At 43.1% G+C, this 12,927-nt stretch overlaps 1 protein-coding gene across 1 annotated transcript in view; it reads left to right on the top strand.

Moving 5' to 3' along the window:
- CUNH11orf70 (chromosome unknown C11orf70 homolog) overlaps positions 1-12,927 on the top strand; it is a 35,868-nt gene that overhangs the window by 9,062 nt on the left and 13,879 nt on the right. The window contains exons 3-4 of the mRNA XM_008058345.1: positions 592-667; positions 6,990-7,156. Of these exons, the coding sequence (XP_008056536.1) occupies positions 592-667; positions 6,990-7,156 (243 nt within the window). The remainder of the gene's footprint in view (positions 1-591; positions 668-6,989; positions 7,157-12,927) is intronic.

The raw sequence follows: 12,927 nt of genomic DNA on the forward strand, positions 1-12,927 counted from the left end.
CTCAGCCTTCCAAGTAGCCGGAACTACAGGTGCACGCTACCATGCCCAGCTAATTTTTGACTTATTGTAGAGATGAAGTCTCACCAAATTGCCCGGACTGGTCTGGAACCCGCGGATTCTCAAAGGGCTGGGACTCCAGGCTGAGCCACCGAGCCTGGCCATTGTCTTTTGATATACAGAAAGTTTTCATTTTAGAAAGTCAATTCTGTGTGCCCTTTGGATAGAATTAAATTGAGAAGTACTTTTAGATTTAGATCTAGTGTGTGAGTAGTTACTAAGACAATTCAGGAAACAAGATCAAAGGAAAATAAAAGTTTCACACATTATGTAACCTCCTAATATTTACTGTAAGTCATCTTCTAAAGTAAATCCCAGAGACGTCTGCATTTGGATGCACAACGTGGTTCTTACTGTTCCAACCTGGATTTTGTTTCTTTGTAAAAACGCTTATTACTTAGACATGTTACCAGTTCAGAATTGTCCTTCCTCTCTATTTGAATTCAATGAGATTTTGTCATAGTTATTTTAGAAGTGAATTTTTATTATTGATAATAAAATGTCTAATTTGTTCTCCTCAAATTTGTATTTTAGGCTTTTTTCAAAGACCCAAATGTCATTCCCAATCTGAAGTTACTTTCAGAATCTTCTGGAGAGTGGATTACATTAGGTAAATAAAACTTATTTTCATCTTTTCAGGTGACTGTTTTACTATTATAACAAAATTTCACTTAAGGAATTTTTGTTATTAAAATACAAATTGTGGATAATGACTCATCTGCTTGATCCATCCAGACCAAGTGTGAGAGCTGTGCAGGCTACCCTGTGTCTCTCCGGGAATCTCCTGCTGCTGGCCAGGCTTAGCCAAAAGAAGTGGTTTCTTTCTGTTCATTTGCAAAGTATTTATTGTGCATCTTCCATGCACTCCACTAAGTGCAGGGAATGTTAAGGCGAATAAGAGAGAACCTGCACTCAAGGAACTTGTTGATATGTTAAAGTGTGTGTGTGTGTGTGTGTGTGTGTGTGTGTGAGAGAGAGAGAGAGAGAGAGAGAGAGAGAGAGAGAGAGAGAGAGAGAGAGACTCTACCAAAGGTGCTACCTTAGAAGTAGAGGGGAGGGGAGGGGAGTGGCCAGTTCTGCCCAGAGGGGAAAAAAAGATCAGGACAGCTTCTGCTGACACAGGGTCTTCAGGCAAAATCACCAGTGGAATGGGGGCACGGATTTCTGACAGAGGAATTGGCCAACCAAGGGACATTTTTTACGATAGCGTCTTATTAAGTCACGAAGGAGAGAGTCTTAAATTCTCAAGAAGCAAACTTTATATAGATGATGTTTTCATAGTACATTGAAAACAGCTAGAATTTTTTAAAGAAAATTACCCAAACAGTTAAACACTTTAAGAGTATTTAAGTGTATTTAAGAGCATTCTCTTAAATTTCTTAAATGACTCCTAGGTCAAGGAAGAATTTAGAGAGTTAATAAAAGAATATTTTGGAAACAAAAATATGAATGTTGCATTTTAGATCTTGGGTTAATTCTTATAACAATAGAATGAATACAAGGGGGGATTTTTTAAAAACCCAAATTAATGTATTTATTTATTTATTTATTTTATTTATTTAATTTTTTTTTGAGTTGGAGTCTCACTCTGTCGCCCAGACTGGAGTGCAGTGGCCGCTCCCGGCCACCGCAGCCTTGACCCGCTGGGCTCCGGCGATCCTTCTGCCTCAGCCTTCCAAGTAGCTGAAACTACAGGTGTGCACTACCACGCCCAGCTAATTTTTGATTTATTGTAGAGATGAGGTCTCGCCAAGTTGCCCAGGCGGGTCTCGAACCCGCGGGCTCAGGCCATCCACTCACCTCGGCTTCCCAAAGCGTGGGATTACAGGCTGAGCCACTGAGCCCGGCTCGAATTTATTTATTAAAAAATGCATATCTATTCTTTTTTTTTTTTTTTAGAAAAAACTTTATTGAGAGGACAGAAAAGCTCCCACAGTGGGAGGGGACACGAAGGGGCTGTCCCCATATTTGTTCTTACATGTTTAAACTACTTTGAAGTCAACTTCAGAGTTCTCTCGGTTTGATGCAACACGCCTATCGAGAGGCTTTTTCCATTTCTCAAAATAAAATTTGAACTCATCAGTTTTGACGCCTTTTGGTGTTTCTGCTGTTTTTTGTTACAGCTCTTCCACATAGGCAAAATGCCTTCTTTGGAGGACTTTTTTCATCCAGGAAAACAAACAAACAAAAGTCTTTCTGGGTGAGGTCAGGCGAATGGGGAGGGTGAGGCATGGGGGATCATGCCATTTTTGGGTCAAAAACTGCCGAACGCTCCGTGTGGTGTGGGCAGGTGCTTTGTCATGGCGGAAGGACGAGTCACTGGGTTTGCCACAGCTCTGAACATTTCTTCCGCAAATCATGACACAAGTTTCTCAAAACTTCCAGAAAAAAATTTGTTGGTCGTTTGATCCAGAGGAACAATTTCTGAGAAAGCTACAAGGGGCCCACCTCCCAAAAGATAATTCCAGTTTTTTTGAAAGAGAACCTGGCTGGTAAATATGGATTTGTACTCAAGAAAATGCAAATTGATTTTAAATTAGATGTTTTCTGGGATAGTTTGGTAAATCATTACATTGTATTTTTATGGAATTCTAGTTGTTTTACACAAAAGTAACTTTTCTTAAAGTATGTGTCAAGAACAAGATTACAAGCTGTTCATAATGTTAGACTTAGTAGGTCAGATTTTATTGCTTTTGGCTAAAGAGGGCTGCAAAGTTTATAGAGCAAAAGGCTGATACAGTGTGATCTTCAGACTACTTACATATTTAAACTGAGTATCTGGGCAAATATATTTACCCAACTCAAAATTTTCAAAAGAAAATAACCAGAGCCATGTGTTACAGTGTTTATAAAACGTGTTTACAGTAGCATCAGTCAATCCATTTGAAAAAAAAAAAGTGGACTGAAGTAAGTGTTCAACCTTCCCCCACATTGGTGCCGACTCTTCTAATTTTTGAAGGAAGCACTGCAAAAAGAGAGACTCTCAAGTTCCACATGTGCCCGACAGGGTGAGTTAGAAGCACTCTGGAGAACAGGCAGAAGGGCAGCCACCACTGCAGAGGCAGAAAGAAGTCCAGTGGGTTGCCGGACTCTGTTAGCTCATTTGTGTCTCCTCTTACTCTTCTTTTTCTGCTGCACTGGTCATCTTCCCTCTGATTTCCCTCTGGGAGCCTTTATAAGCAAAATAAACAGTTGGGTTTTTTTGAGTCAGGGTCTGTCACCGAGGCAGGAGTACAGTGGCATGCTCACTGCAGCCTTGACCTCCTGGGCTCGTGCCTCCTGAGAGGCTAGGACTACAGGCTTGCGCCACTCTACTTGGCTAATTTTTTTAAATTTCTTGTAGAGATGAAGTCTCGCTACATTGTCTGGACTGGTCTTGAACTCCTGGGCTCAAGCAATCTTCCCTCCTCAGCCTCCCAAAGTAGTAGAATTATAGGCGTGAGCCGCCATGCCTGGCTGGAAACAACTTTTTAAAACAGGAGGAAAGACCTTCTTTTGGCAAGTGAACCCACTTTAAAGAGAGTGACGAGGGAACCCTTTCGCTGCGAGCTGCACTGCACTGGTGTTGCCTCGTCCTCTCAGCCAGCTGCCATCATTCCCTTTGTTTAGACCCACTCTATCTTTTCTTAATAACATATGGTGGATGCTTCCTGTGTGCTTAGCTGTCATTTCCTTTAATTCGCAAAACAACTCTAAAAGAGGTATTATTATATATCCCTATTTTGCAAATGAAGAGTCAGAGACATAAGCTGAGTAATTTCTATGGTTTTGCACAGCTGGCTGAGTACAGCTAAGATTCAGATCCAGCCTCCAGAATTCAAGACCTCAACCACTCCGTTCTCCTACCTCTGCCACGTCTACACTGACAGGCCAGCCAGGAAAGCCCTCGCTTAAGACACCAAGGGAAAAGGAGGCTCCCGGTCTATTACGGTGCTAGCGCTAAGGAAAGAAGCATGTCCTGAGCTTTCGCGTGTGAGCACAGTGACGCATCACATTCCTTGTGGGTGCTGGAGACGTAACTTAGAGAAGCCCCACACGGCAAGCCCGGTCCTGTGTTTAAGTCCTGACTGCTCAGCGTGATGGCCTTTGGAGACGGGCCTTTGGAAGAGAATTAGGGTTTGATGGGGACATGGGGGTGGGGCCCTCATGGTGAGATGAGCGCCCTTTTCATTAGAGGAAGAACTCGCTGCTGCCTCAGGCCACCGAGAAAAGGTAGTTTTCTGCAAGCCAAGTAGAAGGCCTTCCCCAGGAACGGAGTCATCTGACACCTTGATCTTGGACTTCACAGCCTCCAAAACCTTGTCTCGTGTCTGTCATTGTTTAGGCCACCCAGGCTGTGGCTACAACTTAAGGCTGTTCTAGCAGCCCAAGAAGACTAATACAGATTTCGGTACTGAGGAGTGAGGTGCTGTCGTAACAAATGCCTAAAACTGTGAAAGTGGCTTTGGAACTCAGTAATGGGCAGAGGCTTGAGGTGCTTGCTGGAAACATGGACGCTGAGGGCAGCTCTGCTGAGCGTGCCAAAGGAGGTGCAGGGCATGAGACTGGAAACTGGAGGAAGTGGTCTTTGCTGTGAGGGGAAAGGTCTTGGGCGAGCCGTGTTCCAGTGTTTTGTGGAAGGGAGACCTTGTGAGCCCTGGAATTGGAGACTCGGCCGAGGAGATCTCGAAGCCAAGTGTGGAAGGGGTGACTTGTCTTCAGCAAAAGGCGAAGGGAGCAGGATGAGGCAGAAGGATCACCGGAGCCCAGCGGGTTGAGGCTGCAGTGGCCGGGAGCAGCCGCTGCACTCCGGTCTGGGCGACCGAGTGAGACTCCGACTCAAGAGAAAAGACCTAAAGGAAGTTGCCTTGGCCAGCTGCGGGCTTGCTTAGGCCTTATTACCCTTATTTCCTGTTTCTCCCTTGAGGAGTGGAAATGGCTCGCCTGTGTCTGTCCCACCAGTGTATTTTGGAAGCAGATCAATTGTTCTGTTCACAGGTTTACAGCTGGAGAGGAGTCTTGCCTCAGGATGAAAATCCCTCAAGTCTCACCCGTGTCAGACTTGGATGACATTCGGATGAGACTTTGGACTTAACGGTTCATGCTAGAGTTGGTTAAAGTTTGGGGGCTGTTGGGATGGAATGAGTGTGTTTTGCGTGTGAGAAGAACATGCATTTGGGGGACCGGGGTAAAGTGCTGCGGCCTGAGCTGTGTCCCCCAGAAGTATATATTTTGACGCCCACGACCAGCCTCCACCTCAACAGCCCCTAATTAGCTCCCCCAGGCCCCGTCTCCAAGTGCCATCACGCTGGAAGTCAGGGCTTCCACGTAGGAATGTTGAGGGGCGACAGTTCAGTCCCGAGCAAGTGCTGTTTTCACGTCTCAGATTGCGTGGTTTGACCTCACCTGCTGCTTCTCACCGTCCAAACCCTCCTAGCTCTTCCCAAACCAGAGCTCGGGTAGGTGAGCGGACACGGCAGGCCCAGCGTTGGTCCCTCCTGTGTCAGTAAGATGTCAGCGCTGCCAGGTTCCACCCTGCTCTTCCTCTTGCGTCCGCCAACGTTGCTCAGCACTAGTGTCTCATCCTCTGCAGCCTTCTTTTCACCTTATCTAATCCCAGAGCATTTTACCTCTGAAATAAAAGGAGCTTCTCTGCAGCACAGCCTTGGACATGACTGAGGCATGTTCAGTTCTCGGCTCCGCACATCCTTTCTGCCCCACACAAGCCTGACTCAGGATCAGAACGTGGAGCAAGCAGGTAGCGTGACTGCAAGTGGACAGCCAGTGTGGAAGTATAAGCAGTCACCAGTGTTAGTAACTCTTCTTAAGCCCAAGCTGTTGCTGCTTTTTTTTTTTTTTTTGAGTCAGAATCTCTGTCGCCCAGGCTGGCGTGCAATGGCACACTCACAGCCACCGCAACCTTGACCTGCTGGGCTCAGGCAATCCTTCCGCCTCAGCCTTCCAAGTAGCTGGAACCACAGGTGCGTGCTACCATGCCTGGCTAATTTTTTGGATTTATTGTAGAGATGAGGTCTCTCAAAGTTGCCCAGGCTGGTCTCAAACCCGCGAGCTTAGGCAGTCCACTCACCTTGGCCTCCCAAAGTGCTAGGATTACAGGCTGAGCCACCAAGCCCAGTCCTGAGATCACTTTTAATATGAATATCAGAATTGCCTATAAAAGCATAGGTATTGCTTTATGTGATTTTGGATTTGTATTTTGCTGAATGCTTTATAACTCATATTACAAACATTTTAATGAATGGACATTTTTATTTTTGAGTTGGGGGTCTTGTTTTTGCCTCATCTAGAGTACAGTGGCATGATCACAGCTCACCGCAGTGTCGATCTCCTGGGCTCAGGTGATCCTTCCACCTCAGTCTCCCAAGTAGCTGGGACTAGAAGCACGCACCACCACGCCCAACTAATTTCTTGATTTTATTTTTTGATTTGAAATTTACCTTCACTTGGAAAACCATTTTTTGTAGGAAACACTGTAAATGTTTCACACAGGGGAAATTTTTAAATGGAGAGAAAATGTTTTCAAGACATACTCCAGTGGAAGACTCGCCGGAGCCCAGCAGGCTGACGCTGGGGTTGCTGTGCGCGTGCTGCTGCTCTCCAGCCTGGGCAACGGAGTGAGACTCCGACTCAGGGAAAAAAAGTGATCTCAGAACCCTCAGAACACAGAAAATGCTTCTCACTTTTAAGTATCCTCTGATTTACTTCATCTAGTCTTAAAATGGTGAGATTTTTGTTATAAATGTTTAATGATTAATAAAAATGAGTTATAAAATCATAATTTAATAAAATCCATTAACTAATGTATCTTTTAATTGTGTCAAAAATGTCATATTTGGTTTCTTCTTAGGATTTCTGCATAATGATTTATTTGGAGAATAATTGAAAATACGAAATTAATTTTTAAATCTCTATTTACAAAATGTCTCTTTCAGGAAGCGAAGTGAGAAAAATTGAAGCTATAAACGTTCCTTGTACACAGCTTTCAATGTCATTTTTCAGTCGGCTATATGATGAAGATATTGTACGAGACAATGGACACACTGTTAAGTGTTTAGATGCCTTTTGTGATCCATTTCTCATTTCTGATGAGTTACGAAAAGTAAGTACAGAGTGTTAAGATTTCACGGCGGAATTTTATTTCAGGAAATGCAAAACATAAAAACTTGCCTACCTCAAGTCCATAAAATACCTCTTATTGATAAATTATTAGCAATGATCATTACATAGGTAGATGTCTTCTTAGATGGCACGTTTCCTGTCAACTGAAATATCTGTGCATTTCAATAGTTCTCCCCGGGTGCTGCTGACATCTGACTGACGGGCAGAGCTGCTACTAGACATCACACAACTCACAGCACGGTCACTCACGACAGTTATGCTACCCACAGTTTCCATAGTGCAGAGGTAGGGAAGTACATTTCATTGCTGATACGGGCTCTTAACTTCTCAAATGAATATTCAGAGCGTCTTGGAGCAAAACAGTCTTTTTATTTCATTGCTGAGATCAGCAAAGCCACTTGATTAGCTAAGTTACATTTTCCTTTAGTGAAATCTACACTGAACTTGGAATCAGAATCAATGGATTACTTACCTGACTTCTGATTTGTTATTTACACGGTAATAACCTTAAGCCTAAGGTTACCATTCCGTTTCCTGAGCCTTGGGGTCATACCTGTGCAACATGAAGGTGCAGATGCCCGTTCTACCTTCTTCCTAAAATCACTGACAGAATGAGTTGAGGAAGCATTTAAATGCACCTTTCAGAAAGTATGAAAGGCTGTTGAAATGTATCAATAATTATCATTCTTATAATTACTAAGAGTATTAAAAGTGGTTTAAAGTGAGGGCTTCGGTGTCAAATAGACATAAATTCAAATCCAGGCTCTGTCACTTAATAACTGTGATATTTACCTTCTGGAAGCCTGCTTCTTCATCTATTAAACAAGCGTCATATGAGAGTTATGTAGGACAGTGCTTTTTTAAAGGGCTTGGCAAAGTGCCTCGCACTTAGCTTCCCATGGTATTAGCAGCTACTACTGACTCCTGCAGGCATTGCTACTCTCCAGTAAGGGAGAAGTGACGTTTGCCGTCTAATGAATTGCACATCCCAGCAGGAATGAACGAGGGAAGCTGCCCCTTGCCCTTCTGGACCTGGAGTCTTGTCCGTAGGAAGAAGGGCGGCACACAGCCAGGCTGTTCGTTGTTCTCCACTAGGGCTCTGCCTGAAAGAACTCGTTCGCTTAGTTAAGGAAGAAAATAAAAGTAACTTTCTGAGCATAGCCAAGCATACCGTTGAGTGAGACGATGTATAGTGTGCTCCTCAGGTAAATGAAGCAGGTTACCTCTAACACGAGGTGTATAATATACACTACTATACATATTTAACACATACTTCACAGTGGGGATCTGATGCTGATTCCTGTTCCTTTCCAAGGACCGGAAATTGCCATTCAGGAAATGTTTGGTCTGGTTTTTCTTCCCTTTGGGTACTGCTAATGTCAGCTCTTCTCTTGCTCTCTTTCATGCTCTGGCATCAGGGTCTGAAGACCCTCACCTCTAATTTTAGAGATTTCACCGTCGAGAAAGAGCCTCGTCAGTGAACTTTCTAAAAAGGGGGATTTGTCTTCCAACAGGATACTCTGCAAAACTGCCAGCTGCCTGTTGCATTTCTTGTTGTGAATGGCACCTCTGTTCATGAAGTGCTGGGGTGCAGTGTTTTTCTCCTGGTTGCCTGTGTGTTTGCTCTTGTGTTCCCTGCCACTCTGGGCAACAGCGAGGGAGGGTCTTTCACTTGCTTGCTGTCTGGATGGCTTCAGCCTGAACTAAAAAGGGTTTCCTGCTGTGCAGCGCCGTGGCTTCTGCCAGCACCCTGCAAAATGTAAAAACTGAGGAAATGCGTTGGAAGCGCTGGTCATAACCTCCTTCCCGACCGCGGCTCGGAAGCTTGACGTTAACCCCTGCACACCTGCTGTCTGAGGGCTGCATAGCCCAGGGGAGCTGTCTGTATGGGAGTAGAGGGGAGAATGGCCACAGAGTACCGGGTTCTAACCTTCATTCCAACAGTTATTGTGTGAATAATAGTTAACAGTTATGTTATTGTGTTATTTTAAATTGCACAGCCTAACCAGTTTAATATACGAGAGTGTTCATGTGAGGGATGTGGTAAGCATTCAATCCTCATTATTTTATCCATCTTTGTGTTAAGCCAAATCACGAGGTAGCTGCAAACGTGGGCATTAATTACATCATTTCCTTACAGAGAGGCAGGGAGGGAGGGAGGGACTCCAGAGCGATTGACTGCGGCCACCTCCCCTTTCCTGGCTTTTCCTGAACACACAGAACCTTGGTTTTTGTCAAGGCATTAGAACTAGGCCATATGGAGAGCCCTGTAGAGGCTTTCCTTTTTCAATACCTCTGATGCAGTGAGTTTTGTGATAAGCTTTGCTCAGAGACTGTGAATAAGCTTAATTTTCCTAAGTAAGTATATTTGTTTTTCTGTTGAGTTGTTTGAGTTCCTTGTATATTCTGGGTATTAGTCTCCTGTAGGATGAGAAATTTACAGATATTTTCTCCCTCTCAACAGGTTGTGTCTTCATTCTGTTGTTTCCTTTGCTGTGCAGAAGCCTTTTAGTTTGATATGGTCCCATTTGTCTATTTTTGTTTGTGTTTCCTGTGCTTTGAGGTCTTAGCCATAAAATCTTTGCCTAAACCAATGTCCTGTAGTGCTTCCTTTGTTTTCTTTTAGCAGTTTTATAGTTGTTAACATTTAGTTTCTTATCATGAGTTGATTTTTATATATGGTGAAAGATAGGGGTCTAGTTCCATTCTTCTGCATATGGACATCCAATTTTCCCAGCACTATTTATTGAAGAATATCCTTTCTCCAATGTATGTGTTTGGTGTCTGTCAAAAATAAGTTGGCTATGGCTGGATGCGATGCTCACACCTATAATCCCACAAGGCCAAGGTGGGGGCATCACTTGAGGTCAGGAGTTCAAGACCAGTCAGGGCACCATAGCAAGACCTACAAAAATAAAAATTAAAAATAGCCAGGCATGACAGCACATACCTGTAGTCCCAGCTACTTGGGAGGCTGAGTGGAAGGAACGCCTGATCTTGAACAATTATCATAATATTATAAGAAAGGAACTGGCAAGTGGGAAACTGCCAGGGGAGGGAGGAACACACCTCATCAAGGAGAGTACCTGCATAATGAACATTTGTACCCCACATCTTGAAAATAAAAAAAATAAAGGAAGGAATGTCTGAGTCCAGGTGGTCAAGGCAGCAGCGAGCCGTGAGTGTGCCATTGCACTCCAGCCTGGGCAAGAGAGTGAGAATTCGACTCCACAAAAAAAGGTTGCCTTTAAATACATAGGTTTTATTGCCAAGTTCTCTATTATTATTAATCTAGTCCATTAGTCTACATGTCTATTTTTATGCCAGTTTCATGCTGTTATGGTTACTATAACCTTGTATTGTATTTTGAAATCAGGTAGTGTGGCAGCTCCAGCTTCTTTTTGCTCAGGACTGCTTTGGCATTCAGGATCTTTCTTGGTTCCATACAGATTTTAAGATTGTTTTTCTATTTCTGTGAAAAGTGACATGGGTATTTTGGCAGGAATTTCACTGAGTCTGTAGATTGCTTCGATGGTGTGGTCATTTTAATGGTCTTAATTTTTCCAGTCCAGGAGCACGGAACATCTTTCTGTTGGCCCGAGTCCTCTGCAGGCCCCTTCCTCCTCGTTGCAGTGTTTCATCTCCTTGGTTAGCTTGATTCATCCCCGGGGTTTCGTTTCGTCCTTGTAGATATTCTAAAGGAGAGTGCCTTCTTGGTGTCTTTCTCAGCTAGCTCACCATTTGTGTATAGAGATGCTACTGGTTATTATATGTTGGTTTTGTGTCCTGCACCTTTACTGAATTTGTTTATCAGATCTGTTGTATCAGATCAGAATTTTTGTTTTTTAAATATAAGGTCCTGTCATCTTCAAACAGAGACAATTAGACTTCCTCTTTTTCCATTTGGATGCCTTTTGTCTCTCTTGTTTCCTGGTTAGTCTAGCTAGCAGTTTATACATTTTGTTGTCTTCTTCAAAAAAAAAGTTTTGGTTTGTTGATTCTTTGTGTTGATCTTTTAGTCTCTATTTCGTTTAGTTCCACTCTGATCTTTATTTATTTATTTATTTATTATTATTTTTTTTAGTTGGAGTGTCACTCTGTCGCCCAGGCTGGAGTGCAATGGCATGCTTATGGCTACCACAGCCTCTATCTGCTGGGTTAGGAATTTTAATATTATGTCAAATAGGAGTGGTGAAAATGAGCATCCATGACTTGTTTCAGCTTTTAGAGGAAAGGCTTTCAGCTTTTCCCCATTTAATATGATGTTAGCTGTGGGTTTGTCATATATGGGCTTTATTGTGTTGAGGTGTCCTTTCTATGCCCAGTTTGTTGAGAGTTTTTATCGTGAAGTGATGTCGAATTTTCTCTAATACTTTTTCTTTATCTGTTGAGATGATCATATGGTCTTTGCTCTTCATTTTCTTTATGTAATGTATCACATTTATTGATTTGCATATGTTGAACCATCCTTGTATCCCTTGATCATGTTGCATTGTCTTTTTGATATGCTGTTGGATTTGATTTGCTAGTATTTTGTTAAGGATTTTTACATCTATGCTCATCAGGGATATTGGCCTATAGTTTTCTTTTCTGTTGTTGTAGTGTCTTTGTCTGCTTTTGGTAGCAAGGTAATGCTGCCCTCATAGAATAAGTTAGAGAGAATTCCCTCCTCTTCAAATTTTTGGAATAGTTTGAGGAAATTTGGTTGAGTCTTTTTTATAAGCTTGGTAGTATTTGGCTGTGAAGCCATCCAGTCCTTGGCATTTCTTCATTAGAGATTTGTTTTCTTATGGATTCAAGGTGGTTGCTCATTATTGGTCTATTCTGGTTCTTTAGTTCTTCCTGATTCATTCTTTGTATGTTGTTTGTGTCCAAGAATTTATTCATTTCCTCTAGGTTTTCTGGTTGGTTAGCATATAGCTATTCATCATTCTCTCTGATGATTGCTTGTGTTTCTGTAGTGTCCATTGTGATGTCTTCTTTTTCATCTCTGATTTTATGTGGATTGTCTCTCTTGTTTCCTGGTTAGTCTAGCTAGCAGTTTATACATTTTGTTATCTTTTTCAAAAAAAAAGTTTTGGTTTGTTGATTCTTTGTGTTGATCTTTTAGTCTCTATTTTGTTTAGTTCTACTCTGATCTTTATTTATTTATTTATTTTTTTTTTTAGTTGGAGTGTCACTCTGTCGCCCAGGCTGGAGTGCAATGGCATGCTTATGGCTACCACAGCCTCTACCTGCTGGGCTCAGGTGATCCTTCCCCCTCAGCCTTCCAAGTTAGCTGGAACTACAGGCATACACCACCACGCCTGGCTACTTTTTTGATTTATTGTAGAGATGAGGTCTTGCCAAGTTGCCCAGGCTGGTCTTGAACCGGTGGGCCCAGGCAGTCCTCTCACCTCGGCCTCCCAAAGTACTGAGATTATAGGCGTGAGCCACTGCGCCCAGCCTTCTGATCTTTATTATTTACTTTCCCCTACTAATTTTGGATTTGGTTTGTTCTTGCTTTTCTAGGTCTTGAGGTGCATCGTGAGATTGTTTATTTGAAATCTTAATCCTGCCTGAGCCCACGGGTTCGAGACCTGCCTGGGCAACTTAGCTAGACCTCATCTCTACAATAAATCAAAAAGTTAGCTGGGTGTGGTAGCATGCGCCTGTAGTTCCAGCTACTTGGAAGGCTGAGGCAGAAGGATCGCCAGAGCCCAGCGGGTCGAGGCTGCGGTGGCCGGGAGCGGTCACAGCACTCCAGTCTGG

The sequence above is a fragment of the Carlito syrichta genome, unplaced genomic scaffold, assembly GCF_000164805.1.
Source record: "Carlito syrichta isolate Samal-C Ts95f unplaced genomic scaffold, Tarsius_syrichta-2.0.1 Scaffold89709, whole genome shotgun sequence".
Classification (NCBI taxonomy): domain Eukaryota; kingdom Metazoa; phylum Chordata; class Mammalia; order Primates; family Tarsiidae; genus Carlito; species Carlito syrichta.